This window comes from Dendrobates tinctorius, unplaced genomic scaffold, assembly GCF_039654945.1.
Source record: "Dendrobates tinctorius isolate UK_male_01 unplaced genomic scaffold, ASM3965494v1 ptg000305l, whole genome shotgun sequence".
In the NCBI taxonomy this organism is placed as follows: Eukaryota; Metazoa; Chordata; class Amphibia; order Anura; family Dendrobatidae; genus Dendrobates; species Dendrobates tinctorius.
This window is the reverse complement of record NW_027361972.1, coordinates 694651-711746: the sequence shown is the minus strand read 5'-3', so window position 1 is coordinate 711746 and position 17096 is coordinate 694651. Positions and strand designations below refer to the sequence as shown.

Sequence of the window (17096 nt, the reverse complement as noted above, 5' to 3'; positions counted from 1 at the left end):
GTGGACACATCGCGATTTCACATGTCCCTTTCGTCACATTATTTTCAGGGGTTCCATCATTTCTGTCCAGGCCTATTTCATGAGTTTCATTTTTTTAAATTCTGTGGAAGCATGGCTGAAAAGCAATGTCTGACTTTCATTTGTTCATTTTCATAGATTTTTTATTTATTATTACTTTTGTCAGATTCAAGTTATTTCTGTGACCATTGTGGGTTTTTCTGTCATTAAACGAGGGGTACCAACAATTTTGACCCCGTGTGTATAGATTATAACCCTCAGTGAATTAATTTATAAAATGGAATCACTTTATGGGGATTTCGACTATTCTGGTTTTCTGGCATTTAGTTATATTAGGGCTTCTGCATATGGTGTGTCCAATCTCATCTGGGATCTGTTCCTGCTGTCCAGCTGGAGTAATCTGCTCCCTACTTCAGCCAATTGGAAAGTACCACACCCTACTAAAGCGCAAAGCACATGGCCGGAATCTGCCAGATACAGCGCTGTTCTCCTCTGGTTCAGTCCTCTGTGCTCAGCTTGCGGCTTGTGTATTTGTTTCCTGCTGTGACCGTGGCCCGTTTACTGACTACTCTTGTGTCTTCTGATTCTGTCCTTCTGGTTCTGACCCAGATACCTGACTACTTTACTCCACTTCTTTGCTCTGTCAATTGTCTCCACATCTACTCTGGGTGGACAGGGCTTCCACTTCACATGTTTGTGTGTCAGCTTGGTTACTGAGGAACAAGCCTAATACCTAAAACCAGGAAATCTTTTTCAGCTAATTCCCGGCTAACACTGCTACAATTAACGCTCTAGTGTCCTACAACTGTGTCCATTTTCACTAACTGCACTGTCCCTAACAATGCCCAATGTCATTTGAACAGTTTTGAGTGGAGGAGAATGTTGTGGTCTAGAGGCAAAATGGTGATCATGGTAATACGGCCGGACTACACCACCGATAAAGCAGCCACAGCCGGTGACTGAGAGGAATCTGTGACTTCTCTGCATTCAGTGGTCACTACTCACCTGGGTAGTCATATGTGGGAATCTCCTCTTTACACCGCTCATCACCCCTCACATATGTCTCTGTAGTGTTAATATGGGTCAGATCTTCACCCTGAAACAAATATTGTAAAGGTCACAGACAGATGGAGAAGTCCCATCTATGATCAGCTCTAATCCTGCCATCTCCACCGTTCTCATTACACAAGTATAAAACATATAATACTGGTGGATAAAACAAGACTGAGCACAAGACCTTCACAGCCGTCTACACATCATAGGGGAGATCTACTGACACCTTCTCTCCATCTACCTGATGATCCTGAGGAGCACTGGGATCTTCTTGGTTACAGTCCGGTGGAAGAAGAGGACGGGGACATCTCTCTGGTGTTGTCCTCTTACTGGATAGATCTAGAGGAAACACATACAGGGACTGAATTCATTCTCTACATACAGATAATTATAGGCCGTGTGTATTTAGTCCTGTCTATTACCTGGAGATGTGAGGGGCTGGGGAACCTCCATTATGACGTTCTTGTACAGATCTCTGTGTCCTTCTAAATACTCCCACTCCTCCATGGAGAAATAGACAGCGACATCCTGACACCTTATAGGAACCTGACACATACAATGATACCGTCATCCCCCCGATCCCTTCATAGTGTTACTGTATAATGTCCCAGCATTCCCAGCAGTGTCACCTCTCCAGTCAGCAGCTCAATCATCTTGTAGATGAGTTCTAGGATCTTCTGGTCATTGATGTCCTCATGGATCAGGGGGTGAGGTGGAGGCCCCGTGATTGGGCTCAGGGGTCTTCCCCATCCCTCAGACACAGGGTCCTGACAGCGATCACTAGAGGTCTTCTTCACCACTGTGTAATCCTGGTTATGGAGAGACACATTAATAAATATCACTATAGACATTTCCAGAGTCCTCACCTCTCCAGTTCTGTCCATCTGTTATTCCCATAGATAAGAATGATGTAATGTGACGTCATCAGAATCTCTCACCTCTCCAGTGAGACGGAAGAGGATCTCTAGGGTGAGGTGTAGTATCCTCTCCGCCATCTTGTCTCTGTCCATATCCATCCTTGATGGGTAAATCAGGAAAATGTTCTTATGTAGAAGATCTTCACTGAGAGGATCCGATATTGTAGAGACCTGAATGAGAAGAAGATGATCCGATGTAACACCATAAGAATCCTGTGTAATAATACAATTACTGGAGATAATGAGGGAAACATATGAGGAGATTTATTATCTTACAGGGTTTAGTTTTCTTCCCTGACATCTACTAATAAAACCTATATATTTAGGCCACAGACAACAAGCAGTTTCCTCCTCGGAGTCGGCAGCTGAACACGTTCCTCATAGACTCATCTTCCATAACGCTAATTCTCGTCTCATTACCGACACTGGAATCGGCATTAGCAATACTGCAGGAGAGATTCATTACACGCGACATGAGAAATAACTCCTTCATGATGAGGACGACATCTTCATCTCCTACTGCGGCTCTAGAGACAGATGTGGCCAGAGTCGGTCACTGCCTCCATCCCCACCGGCCGTCTATATGAAGGTTTCCCGTCTTCCCTGCACTGGAAGCTTCTATCACGTTAGATCTCAGCTCTGAGTCACACACAGACGTTTGAGACTTTTAGAAAAGATTTTTTGTTTCCACAAACACAACGGACAGAAATGATCTGATCCCAAAGTCTCCATGTACAGTGATTTATGGGGATTATTTCTGGCCTTAGGCTTTCCTACATGACAAGAAAAACTCCAGAAAAAGCCGATATTAAAATGTTTCTAAGGAAAATTGGCTCCAACAATTCTTGTAAGAAGAAAAAAAACAAGAAAAAAAGCAGAAGACATTTTATAATTTTTAACATGTTAAACATTTATTAAAAAGAAAGTACCGTATATACTTGTGTATAAGCCGACCCGTGTATAAGCCGACACCCCTAATTTTGCCATAAAAAACAGGGATAACTTATTGACTCGCGTATAAGCCTAGGGTGGAAAATGCAGCAGCTACTGGTAAATGTCAAAAATAAAAACCGATACCAATAAAAGTAAAATTAATTGAGACATCAGTAGGTTAAATGTTTTTGAATATCCATATTGAATCAGGAGCCCCATATAATGCTTCATACAGTTTATGATGGGCCCCATAAGATGCTCCATACAAAATACACCCCATACAATGCTGCACAAAGGTTAATAATGGCTCCATATCAAATCAAAACCTAATCAAAACCTAAAAATAATATCTAGTCAAAACCTGCGGGCACCAGCTGAGTGAGATCATTACATATCTGTTCAATATGAGCCTGAGAATGGGTATAGTACCACAACTGTGGAAATTATCGTGTGTGGTACCGGTTCTGAAGAAACCTTATCCGAAAGACCTTAATGACTATAGACCTGTAGCATTGACATCACACCTGATGAAGGTATTAGAGAGATTGGTTCTCACACGTCTCTGTCCTCTAGTGAGCTCGGATATGGACCCTCTCCAGTTTGCCTACAGGCCGGGCATTGGTGTGGATGATGCCATTATCCACCTTCTAGATAGGACTCTCTCTCACCTGGAGAAACCTGGGAACACTGTGAGAATAATGTTTTTCGATTTCTCTAGTGCCTTTAACACCATACAGCCAGGTCTACTGAGAGACAAGCTGGGCCTTGTTGGTGTGGACCTCCAACTCTCCACCTGGATCCTTAACTACCTCACGAACCGACCTCAGTTTGTAAAGGTTCGGGACAGTGTGTCAGACACGGTGATCTGCAATACAGGGGCACCTCAAGGTACAGTTCTTGCCCCTTTTCTCTTCACACTGTACACTGCGGATTTTAGGTGCAACTCATCTAGCTGCTACTTGCAGAAGTATTCTGATGACTCTGCAATAGTAGGCCTCATCACAGGAGGTGATGAAAGAGAGTACAGAGACACTAACCAAGCTTTTGTGGAGTGGTGTCAGAGGAACCACCTTAGGATTAATTCCAGGAAGACCAAGGACTTGGTGGTGGACTGTTGCAAGGGCAAAAATCCACCAGTAGTGGTGAACATTCAGGGAAATGACATTGAGATAGTCGATACCTATAAGTACCTTGGTGTGATCCTCAATAATAAGCTTGACTGGGCCCATCACTTGGATGCAGTGTACAGGAAGAGCCAAAGCAGGCTTTATCTGCTCAGAAGGCTGAGAGCCTTCGGAGTTAGGGGGGCACTCCTTGCATCCTTCTTCAGCTCAGTTGTGGCATCAGTCATCTTCTTTGGTGTGGCGTGCTGGGGTAGTGGCATATCAACCAGGGACAGGAATAGGCTGGACAAACTGACTAGAAGGGCCAGCTCTGTCCTGGGATGCCCCCTTGATCCAGTTCAGGAAGTAGGCGACAGGAGGATAATGGCCAAGGCGAGCTACATGGTGCAGAATGATTCCCATTCCATGCATGAGACCGTGACAAAGATGTGCAGTACTGTCAGTGACCGGCTACTTCATCCTAAATGTGAGAGGGAGCGCTATCGAAAGTCCTTCCTTCCTGCTGCAGTTAGGCTGTATAACCAGCACTGTCCAAAACGGAGAACGACCCAAACAGAGAACTGATAGATCCAAAGTTGTGACAGTCAGGTTACATTTTTTTTTTTTTCGCATATGTACCTACCTACTGTCAATGTAATGCCTTTATGCATCTGTATCTGTACTTGTTCCTGCCTTGCTGCTGTAATGCTCTGAATTTCCCCATGGTGGGACGATTAAAGGATGATCTTATCTTATATGCTGCTCCATAAAGGTTATGGCCCCATAAAATGCTATAATATAAAGCAGTAGGTGAAATATAAAATGTAACCTTTAATCAGTCAATTAAAAGTACTAATCATGTGTCACCCAGTGAAAATAAAAGGCAGCATACAGCTGCTTATCAAGCGTATAGACCTTCACTTGAAAAAGAGAAAAAGCCAAACCTGAATATGAGAATATAGATGGTCACCCAGAAATTTCTATATGGGTGAACAAAAGCATCTATAGGGTACAGCAATTGAGATCACTTTTCCCATAAATGCCATAAACCATTTGCATATATATATATATATATATATATATATATATAGGAATCATGCAATTTTAGCCAAAAAGGTCACAAAGGACCAAAAAATTGACAGTCAGGTGAGAATAATTAGAAAAAAAGGAACAATCTCACCAAATAGATAGATGGGTCAAGAGTCCGGGAGGATCCTCTGTTCAATCCAACTGGAGGATGCAATAGGGGGAGACCATACCCTGTCACATCCCTAACACCTGATATCGGCTAAACCCCAGACTCCTGCCCTAACAAGGGCAGTCCACAGCTGACCCTAACAACACATGCCCTGCACTTTCCCTAAGGCGATCGCCTCCTCTCTGGCCTCGTGGCTTGTGTATTGACCCTCACACAGCCCCCTGGATGCCTCAATAACATTTATTCACATGGTCTCCCCACCTCTGTGTACCCCATACCTCCTCACACAGCCCCCTGGATGCCTCAATAACATTTATTCACATGGTCTCCCCACCTCTGTGTACCCCATACCTCCTCACACAGCCCCCTGGATGCCTCAATAACATTTATTCACATGGTCTCCCCACCTCTGTGCACCCCATACCTCCTCACACAGCCCCCTGGATGCCTCAATAACATTTATTCACATGGTCTCCCCACCTCTGTGTACCCCATACCTCCTCACACAGCCCCCTGGATGCCACAATAACATTTATTCACATGGTCTCCCCACCTCTGTGCACCCCATACCTCCTCACACAGCCCCCTGGATGCCTCAATAACAATTATTCACATGGTCTCCCCACCTCTGTGTACCCCATACCTCCTCACACAGCCCCCTGGATGCCTCAATAACATTTATTCACATGGTCTCCCCACCTCTGTGTACCCCATACCTCCTCACACAGCCCCCTGGATGCCTCAATAACATTTATTCACATGGTCTCCCCACCTCTGTGTACCCCATACCTCCTCACACAGCCCCCTGGATGCCTCAATAACATTTATTCACATGGTCTCCCCACCTCTGTGTACCCCATACCTCCTCACACAGCCCCCTGGATGCCTCAATAACATTTATTCACATGGTCTCCCCACCTCTGTGTACCCCATACCTCCTCACACAGCCCCCTGGATGCCTCAATAACATTTATTCACATGGTCTCCCCACCTCTGTGTACCCCATACCTCCTCACACAGCCCCCTGGATGCCTCAATAACATTTATTCACATGGTCTCCCCACCTCTGTGTACCCCATACCTCCTCACACAGCCCCCTGCATGCCTCAATAACATTTATTCACATGGTCTCCCCACCTCTGTGTACCCCATACCTCCTCACACAGCCCCCTGGATGCCTCAATAACATTTATTCACATGGTCTCCCCACCTCTGTGCACCCCATACCTCCTCACACAGCCCCCTGGATGCCACAATAACATTTATTCACATGGTGTCCCCACCTCTGTGTACCCCATACCTCCTAACACAGCCCCCTGGATGCCTCAATAACATTTATTCACATGGTCTCCCCACCTCTGTGTACCCCATACCTCCTCACACAGCCCCCTGGATGCCTCAATAACATTTATTCACATGGTCTCCCCACCTCTGTGTACCCCATACCTCCTCACACAGCCCCCTGGATGCCTCAATAACATTTATTCACATGGTCTCCCCACCTCTGTGTACCCCATACCTCCTCACACAGCCCCCTGGATGCCACAATAACATTTATTCACATGGTCTCCCCACCTCTGTGTACCCCATACCTCCTCACACAGCCCCCTGGATGCCTCAATAACATTTATTCACATGGTCTCCCCACCTCTGTGTACCCCATACCTCCTCACACAGCCCCCTGGATGCCTCAATAACATTTATTCACATGGTCTCCTCACCTCTGTGTACCCCATACCTCCTCACACAGCCCCCTGGATGCCTCAATAACATTTATTCACATGGTCTCCCCACCTCTGTGTACCCCATACCTCCTCACACAGCCCCCTGGATGCCTCAATAACATTTATTCACATGGTCTCCCCACCTCTGTGTACCCCATACCTCCTCACACAGCCCCCTGGATGCCTCAATAACATTTATTCACATGGTCTCCCCACCTCTGTGTACCCCATACCTCCTCACACAGCCCCCTGGATGCCACAATAACATTTATTCACATGGTCTCCCCACCTCTGTGTACCCCATACCTCCTCACACAGCCCCCTGGATGCCTCAATAACATTTATTCACATGGTCTCCCCACCTCTGTGTACCCCATACCTCCTCACACAGCCCCCTGGATGCCTCAATAACATTTATTCACATGGTCTCCCCACCTCTGTGTACCCCATACCTCCTCACACAGCCCCCTGGATGCCTCAATAACATTTATTCACATGGTCTCCCCACCTCTGTGTTCCCCATACCTCCTCACACAGCCCCCTGGATGCCTCAATAACATTTATTCACATGGTCTCCCCACCTCTGTGTACCCCATACCTCCTCACACAGCCCCCTGGATGCCACAATAACATTTATTCACATGGTCTCCCCACCTCTGTGTACCCCATACCTCCTCACACAGCCCCCTGGATGCCTCAATAACATTTATTCACATGGTCTCCCCACCTCTGTGTACCCCATACCTCCTCACACAGCCCCCTGGATGCCTCAATAACATTTATTCACATGGTCTCCCCACCTCTGTGTACCCCATACCTCCTCACACAGCCCCCTGGATGCCTCAATAACATTTATTCACATGGTCTCCCCACCTCTGTGTACCCCATACCTCCTCACACAGCCCCCTGGATGCCTCAATAACATTTATTCACATGGTCTCCCCACCTCTGTGTACCCCATACCTCCTCACACAGCCCCCTGGATGCCTCAATAACATTTATTCACATGGTCTCCCCACCTCTGTGTACCCCATACCTCCTCACACAGCCCCCTGGATGCCTCAATAACATTTATTCACATGGTCTCCCCACCTCTGTGTACCCCATACCTCCTCACACAGCCCCCTGGATGCCTCAATAACATTTATTCACATGGTCTCCCCACCTCTGTGTACCCCATACCTCCTCACACAGCCCCCTGGATGCCTCAATAACATTTATTCACATGGTCTCCCCACCTCTGTGTACCCCATACCTCCTCACACAGCCCCCTGGATGCCTCAATAACATTTATTCACATGGTCTCCCCACCTCTGTGTACCCCATACCTCCTCACACAGCCCCCTGGATGCCTCAATAACATTTATTCACATGGTCTCCCCACCTCTGTGTACCCCATACCTCCTCACACAGCCCCCTGGATGCCTCAATAACATTTATTCACATGGTCTCCCCACCTCTGTGTACCCCATACCTCCTCACACAGCCCCCTGGATTCCTCAATAACATTTATTCACATGGTCTCCCCACCTCTGTGTACCCCATACCTCCTCACACAGCCCACTGGATGCCTCAATAACATTTATTCACATGGTCTCCCCACCTCTGTGTACCCCATACCTCCTCACACAGCCCCCTGGATGCCTCAATAACATTTATTCACATGGTCTCCCCACCTCTGTGTACCCCATACCTCCTCACACAGCCCCCTGGATTCCTCAATAACATTTATTCACATGGTCTCCCCACCTCTGTGTACCCCATACCTCCTCACACAGCCCCCTGGATGCCTCAATAACATTTATTCACATGGTCTCCCCACCTCTGTGTACCCCATACCTCCTCACACAGCCCCCTGGATGCCTCAATAACATTTATTCACATGGTCTCCCCACCTCTGTGTACCCCATACCTCCTCACACAGCCCCCTGGATGCCTCAATAACATTTATTCACATGGTCTCCCCACCTCTGTGTACCCCATACCTCCTCACACAGCCCCCTGGATGCCTCAATAACATTTATTCACATGGTCTCCCCACCTCTGTGTACCCCATACCTCCTCACACAGCCCCCTGGATGCCTCAATAACATTTATTCACATAGTCTCCCCACCTCTGTGTACCCCATACCTCCTCACACAGCCCCCTGGATGCCTCAATAACATTTATTCACATGGTCTCCCCACCTCTGTGTACCCCATACCTCCTCACACAGCCCCCTTGATGCCTCAATAACAATTATTCACATGGTCTCCCCACCTCTGTGTACCCCATACCTCCTCACACAGCCACCTGGATGCCTCAATAACATTTATTCACATGGTGTCCCCACCTCTGTGTACCCCATACCTCCTCACACAGCCCCCTGGATGCCTCAATAACATTTATTCACATGGTCTCCCCACCTCTGTGTACCCCATACCTCCTCACACAGCCACCTGGATGCCTCAATAACATTTATTCACATGGTCTCCTCACCTCTGTGTACCCCATACCTCATCACACAGCCCCCTGGATGCCTCAATAACATTTATTCACATGGTCTCCCCACCTCTGTGTACCCCATACCTCATCACACAGCCCCCTGGATGCCTCAATAACATTTATTCACATGGTCTCCCCACCTCTGTGTACCCCATACCTCATCACACAGCCCCCTGGATGCCACAATAACATTTATTCACATGGTCTCCCCACCTCTGTGTACCCCATACCTCCTCACACAGCCCCCTGGATGCCTCAATAACATTTATTCACATAGTCTCCCCACCTCTGTGTACCCCATACCTCATCACACAGCCCCCTGGATGCCTCAATAACATTTATTCACATGGTCTCCCCACCTCTGTGTACCCCATACCTCCTCACACAGCCCCCTGGATGCCTCAATAACATTTATTCACATGGTCTCCCCACCTCTGTGTACCCCATACCTCCTCACACAGCCCCCTGGATGCCTCAATAACATTTATTCACATGGTCTCCCCACCTCTGTGTACCCCATACCTCCTCACACAGCCCCCTGGATGCCACAATAACAATTATTCACATGGTCTCCCCACATCTGTGTACCCCATACCTCCTCACACAGCCCCCTGGATGCCACAATAACATTTATTCACATGGTCTCCCCACCTCTGTGTACCCCATACCTCCTCACACAGCCCCCTGGATGCCACAATAACATTTATTCACATGGTCTCCCCACCTCTGTGTACCCCATACCTCCTCACACAGCCCCCTGGATGCCACAATAACATTTATTCACATGGTCTCCCCACCTCTGTGTACCCCATACCTCCTCACACAGCCCCCTGGATGCCACAATAACATTTATTCACATGGTCTCCCCACCTCTGTGTACCCCATACCTCCTCACACAGCCCCCTGGATGCCTCAATAACATTTATTCACATGGTCTCCCCACCTCTGTGTACCCCATACCTCCTCACACAGCCCCCTGGATGCCTCAATAACATTTATTCACATGGTCTCCCCACCTCTGTGTACCCCATACCTCCTCACACAGCCCCCTGGATGCCTCAATAACATTTATTCACATGGTCTCCCCACCTCTGTGTACCCCATACCTCCTCACACAGCCCCCTGGATGCCTCAATAACATTTATTCAGATGGTCTCCCCACCTCTGTGTACCCCATACCTCCTCACACAGCCCCCTGGATGCCTCAATAACATTTATTCAGATGGTCTCCCCACCTCTGTGTACCCCATACCTCCTCACACAGCCCCCTGGATGCCTCAATAACATTTATTCAGATGGTCTCCCCACCTCTGTGTACCCCATACCTCCTCACACAGCCCCCTGGATGCCTCAATAACATTTATTCACATGGTCTCCCCACCTCTGTGTACCCCATACCTCCTCACACAGCCCCCTGGATGCCTCAATAACATTTATTCAGATGGTCTCCCCACCTCTGTGTACCCCATACCTCCTCACACAGCCCCCTGGATGCCAAAATAACATTTATTCACATGGTCTCCCCACCTCTGTGTACCCCATACCTCCTCACACAGCCCCCTGGATGCCACAATAACATTTATTCACATGGTCTCCCCACCTCTGTGTACCCCATACCTCCTCACACAGCCCCCTGGATGCCTCAATAACATTTATTCACATGGTCTCCCCACCTCTGTGTACCCCATACCTCCTCACACAGCCCCCTGGATGCCACAATAACATTTATTCACATGGTCTCCCCACCTCTGTGTACCCCATACCTCCTCACACAGCCCCCTGGATGCCACAATAACATTTATTCACATGGTCTCCCCACCTCTGTGTACCCCATACCTCCTCACACAGCCCCCTGGATGCCTCAATAACATTTATTCACATGGTCTCCCCACCTCTGTGTACCCCATACCTCCTCACACAGCCCCCTGGATGCCTCAATAACATTTATTCACATGGTCTCCCCACCTCTGTGTACCCCATACCTCCTCACACAGCCCCCTGGATGCCACAATAACATTTATTCACATGGTCTCCCCACCTCTGTGTACCCCATACCTCCTCACACAGCCCCCTGGATGCCTCAATAACAATTATTCACATGGTCTCCCCACCTCTGTGTACCCCATACCTCTTCACACAGCCCCCTGGATGCCTCAATAACAATTATTCACATGTTCTCCCCACCTCTGTGTACCCCATACCTCTTCACACAGCCCCCTGGATGCCTCAATAACAATTATTCACATGGTCTCCCCACCTCTGTGTACCCCATACCTCCTCACACAGCCCCCTGGATGCCTCAATAACATTTATTCACATGGTCTCCCCACCTCTGTGTACCCCATACCTCCTCACACAGCCCCCTGGATGCCTCAATAACATTTATTCACATGGTCTCCCCACCTCTGTGTACCCTATACCTCCTCACACAGCCCCCTGGATGCCTCAATAACATTTATTCACATGGTCTCCCCACCTCTGTGTACCCCATACCTCCTCACACAGCCCCCTGGATGCCTCAATAACAATTATTCACATGGTCTCCCCACCTCTGTGTACCCCATACCTCCTCACACAGCCCCCTGGATGCCTCAATAACATTTATTCACATGGTCTCCCCACCTCTGTGTACCCCATACCTCCTCACACAGCCCCCTGGATGCCTCAATAACATTTATTCACATGGTCTCCCCACCTCTGTGTACCCCATACCTCCTCACACAGCCCCCTGGATGCCTCAATAACATTTATTCACATGGTCTCCCCACCTCTGTGTACCCCATACCTCCTCACACAGCCCCCTGGATGCCTCAATAACATTTATTCACATGGTCTCCCCACCTCTGTGTACCCCATACCTCCTCACACAGCCCCCTGGATGCCACAATAACATTTATTCACATGGTCCCCCCACCTCTGTGTACCCCATACCTCCTCACACAGCCCCCTGGATGCCTCAATAACATTTATTCACATGGTCTCCCCACCTCTGTGTACCCCATACCTCCTCACACAGCCCCCTGGATGCCTCAATAACATTTATTCACATGGTCTCCCCACCTCTGTGTACCCCATACCTCCTCACACAGCCCCCTGGATGCCTCAATAACATTTATTCACATGGTCTCCCCACCTCTGTGTACCCCATACCTCCTCACACAGCCCCCTGGATGCCACAATAACATTTATTCACATGGTCTCCCCACCTCTGTGTACCCCATACCTCCTCACACAGCCCCCTGGATGCCTCAATAACATTTATTCACATGGTCTCCCCACCTCTGTGTACCCCATACCTCCTCACACAGCCCCCTGGATGCCTCAATAACATTTATTCACATGGTCTCCTCACCTCTGTGTACCCCATACCTCCTCACACAGCCCCCTGGATGCCACAATAACATTTATTCACATGGTCTCCCCACCTCTGTGTACCCCATACCTCCTCACACAGCCCCCTGGATGCCTCAATAACATTTATTCACATGGTCTCCCCACCTCTGTGTACCCCATACCTCCTCACACAGCCCCCTGGATGCCTCAATAACGTTTATTCACATGGTCTCCCCACCTCTGTGTACCCCATACCTCCTCACAAAGCCCCCTGGATGCCTCAATAACATTTATTCACATGGTCTCCCCACCTCTGTGTACCCCATACCTCCTCACACAGCCCCCTGGATGCCTCAATAACATTTATTCACATGGTCTCCCCACCTCTGTGTACCCCATACCTCCTCACACAGCCCCCTGGATGCCTCAATAACATTTATTCACATGGTCTCCCCACCTCTGTGTACCCCATACCTCCTCACACAGCCCCCTGGATGCCTCAATAACATTTATTCACATGGTCTCCCCACCTCGGTGTACCCCATACCTCCTCACACAGCCCCCTGGATGCCTCAATAACATTTATTCACATGGTCTCCCCACCTCTGTGTACCCCATACCTCCTCACACAGCCCCCTGGATGCCTCAATAACATTTATTCACATGGTCTCCCCACCTCTGTGTACCCCATACCTCCTCACACAGCCCCCTGGATGCCACAATAACATTTATTCACATGGTCGCCCCACCTCTGTGTACCCCATACCTCCTCACACAGCCCCCTGGATGCCACAATAACATTTATTCACATGGTCTCCCCACCTCTGTGTACCCCATACCTCCTCACACAGCCCCCTGGATGCCACAATAACATTTATTCACATGGTCTCCCCACCTCTGTGTACCCCATACCTCCTAACACAGCCCCCTGGATGCCTCAATAACATTTATTCACATGGTCTCCCCACCTCTGTGTACCCCATACCTCCTCACACAGCCCCCTGGATGCCTCAATAACATTTATTCACATGGTCTCCCCACCTCTGTGTACCCCATACCTCCTCACACAGCCCCCTGGATGCCTCAATAACATTTATTCACATGGTCTCCCCACCTCTGTGTACCCCATACCTCCTCACACAGCCCCCTGGATGCCTCAATAACATTTATTCACATGGTCTCCTCACCTCTGTGTACCCCATACCTCCTCACACAGCCCCCTGTATGCCACAATAACATTTATTCACATGGTCTCCCCACCTCTGTGTACCCCATACCTCCTCACACAGCCCCCTGGATGCCTCAATAACATTTATTCACATGGTCTCCCCACCTCTGTGTACCCCATACCTCCTCACACAGCCCCCTGGATGCCTCAATAACATTTATTCACATGGTCTCCCCACCTCTGTGTACCCCATACCTCCTCACACAGCCCCCTGGATGCCTCAATAACATTTATTCACATGGTCTCCCCACCTCTGTGTACCCCATACCTCCTCACACAGCCCCCTGGATGCCTCAATAACATTTATTCACATGGTCTCCCCACCTCTGTGTACCCCATACCTCCTCACACAGCCCCCTGGATGCCTCAATAACATTTATTCACACGGTCTCCTCACCTCTGTGTACCCCATACCTCCTCACACAGCCCCCTGGATGCCTCAATAACAATTATTCACATGGTCTCCCCACCTCTGTGTACCCCATACCTCCTCACACAGCCCCCTGGATGCCTCAATAACAATTATTCACATGGTCTCCCCACCTCTGTGTACCCCATACCTCCTCACACAGCCCCCTGGATGCCTCAATAACATTTATTCACATGGTCTCCCCACCTCTGTGTACCCCATACCTCCTCACACAGCCCCCTGGATGCCTCAATAACATTTATTCACATGGTCTCCTCACCTCTGTGTACCCCATACCTCATCACACAGCCCCCTGGATGCCTCAATAACATTTATTCACATGGTCTCCCCACCTCTGTGTACCCCATACCTCCTCACACAGCCCCCTGGATGCCACAATAACATTTATTCACATGGTGTCCCCACCTCTGTATACCCCATACCTCCTCACACAGCCCCCTGGATGCCTCAATAACATTTATTCACATGGTCTCCCCACCTCTGTGTACCCCATACCTCCTCACACAGCCCCCTGGATGCCTCAATAACATTTATTCACATGGTCTCCCCACCTCTGTGTACCCCATACCTCCTCACACAGCCCCCTGGATGCCTCAATAACATTTATTCACATGGTCTCCCCACCTCTGTGTACCCCATACCTCCTCACACAGCCCCCTGGATGCCACAATAACATTTATTCACATGGTGTCCCCACCTCTGTATACCCCATACCTCCTCACACAGCCCCCTGGATGCCTCAATAACATATATTCACATGGTCTCCCCACCTCTGTGTACCCCATACCTCCTCACACAGCCACCTGGATGCCTCAATAACATTTATTCACATGGTCTCCCCACCTCTGTGTACCCCATACCTCCTCACACAGCCCCCTGGATGCCTCAATAACATTTATTCACATGGTCTCCCCACCTCTGTGTACCCCATACCTCCTCACACAGCCCCCTGGATGCCTCAATAACATTTATTCACATGGTCTCCCCACCTCTGTGTACCCCATACCTCCTCACACAGCCCCCTGGATGCCACAATAACATTTATTCACATGGTGTCCCCACCTCTGTATACCCCATACCTCCTCACACAGCCCCCTGGATGCCTCAATAACATATATTCACATGGTCTCCCCACCTCTGTGTACCCCATACCTCCTCACACAGCCACCTGGATGCCTCAATAACATTTATTCACATGGTCTCCCCACCTCTGTGTACCCCATACCTCCTCACACAGCCCCCTGGATGCCACAATAACATTTATTCACATGGTGTCCCCACCTCTGTGTACCCCATACCTCCTCACACAGCCCCCTGGATGCCTCAATAACATTTATTCACATGGTCTCCCCACCTCTGTGTACCCCATACCTCCTCACACAGCCCCCTGGATGCCTCAATAACATATATTCACATGGTCTCCCCACCTCTGTGTACCCCATACCTCCTCACACAGCCACCTGGATGCCTCAATAACATTTATTCACATGGTCTCCCCACCTCTGTGTACCCCATACCTCCTCACACAGCCCCCTGGATGCCACAATAACATTTATTCACATGGTCTCCCCACCTCTGTGTACCCCATACCTCCTCACACAGCCCCCTGGATGCCTCAATAACATTTATTCACATGGTCTCCCCACCTCTGTGTACCCCATACCTCCTTACACAGCCCCCTGGATGCCTCAATAACATTTATTCACATGGTCTCCCCACCTCTGTGTACCCCATACCTCCTCACACAGCCCCCTGGATGCCTCAATAACATTTATTCACATGGTCTCCCCACCTCTGTGTACCCCATACCTCCTCACACAGCCCCCTGGATGCCTCAATAACATTTATTCACATGGTCTCCCCACCTCTGTGTACCCCATACCTCCTCACACAGCCCCCTGGATGCCTCAATAACAATTATTCACATGGTCTCCCCACCTCTGTGTACCCCATACCTCCTCACACAGCCCCCTGGATGCCACAATAACATTTATTCACATGGTCTCCCCACCTCTGTGTACCCCATACCTCCTCACACAGCCCCCTGGATGCCTCAATAACATTTATTCACATGGTCTCCCCACCTCTGTGTACCCCATACCTCCTCACACAGCCCCCTGGATGCCACAATAACATTTATTCACATGGTCTCCCCACCTCTGTGTACCCCATACCTCCTCACACAGCCCCCTGGATGCCTCAATAACATTTATTCACATGGTCTCCACACCTCTGTGTACCCCATACCTCCTCACACAGCCCCCTGGATGCCACAATAACATTTATTCACATGGTCTCCCCACCTCTGTGTACCCCATACCTCCTCACACAGCCCCCTGGATGCCTCAATAACATTTATTCACATGGTCTCCTCACCTCTGTGTACCCCATACCTCCTCACACAGCCCCCTGGATGCCTCAATAACAATTATTCACATGGTCTCCCCACCTCTGTGTACCCCATACCTCCTCACACAGCCCCCTGGATGCCTCAATAACATTTATTCACATGGTCTCCCCACATCTGTGTACACCATACCTCCTCACACAGCCCCCTGGATGCCTCAATAACATTTATTCACATGGTCTCCTCACCTCTGTGTACCCCATACCTCCTCACACAGCCCCCTGGATGCCTCAATAACAATTATTCACATGGTCTCCCCACCTCTGT

The 17096-nt window shown here is 49.1% G+C and overlaps 1 protein-coding gene across 1 annotated transcript in view; it reads right to left on the bottom strand.

The window, feature by feature from the left end:
- LOC141073526 (uncharacterized) overlaps window positions 1-17096 on the bottom strand; it is a 66095-nt gene that overhangs the window by 36791 nt on the left and 12208 nt on the right. The window contains exons 2-6 of the mRNA XM_073560791.1: window positions 2010-2159; window positions 1701-1880; window positions 1494-1617; window positions 1313-1410; window positions 1024-1114 (exon numbers count right to left, since the gene is read on the bottom strand). Of these exons, the coding sequence (XP_073416892.1) occupies window positions 1024-1114; window positions 1313-1410; window positions 1494-1617; window positions 1701-1880; window positions 2010-2087 (571 nt within the window). The 5' untranslated portion in view covers window positions 2088-2159. The remainder of the gene's footprint in view (window positions 1-1023; window positions 1115-1312; window positions 1411-1493; window positions 1618-1700; window positions 1881-2009; window positions 2160-17096) is intronic.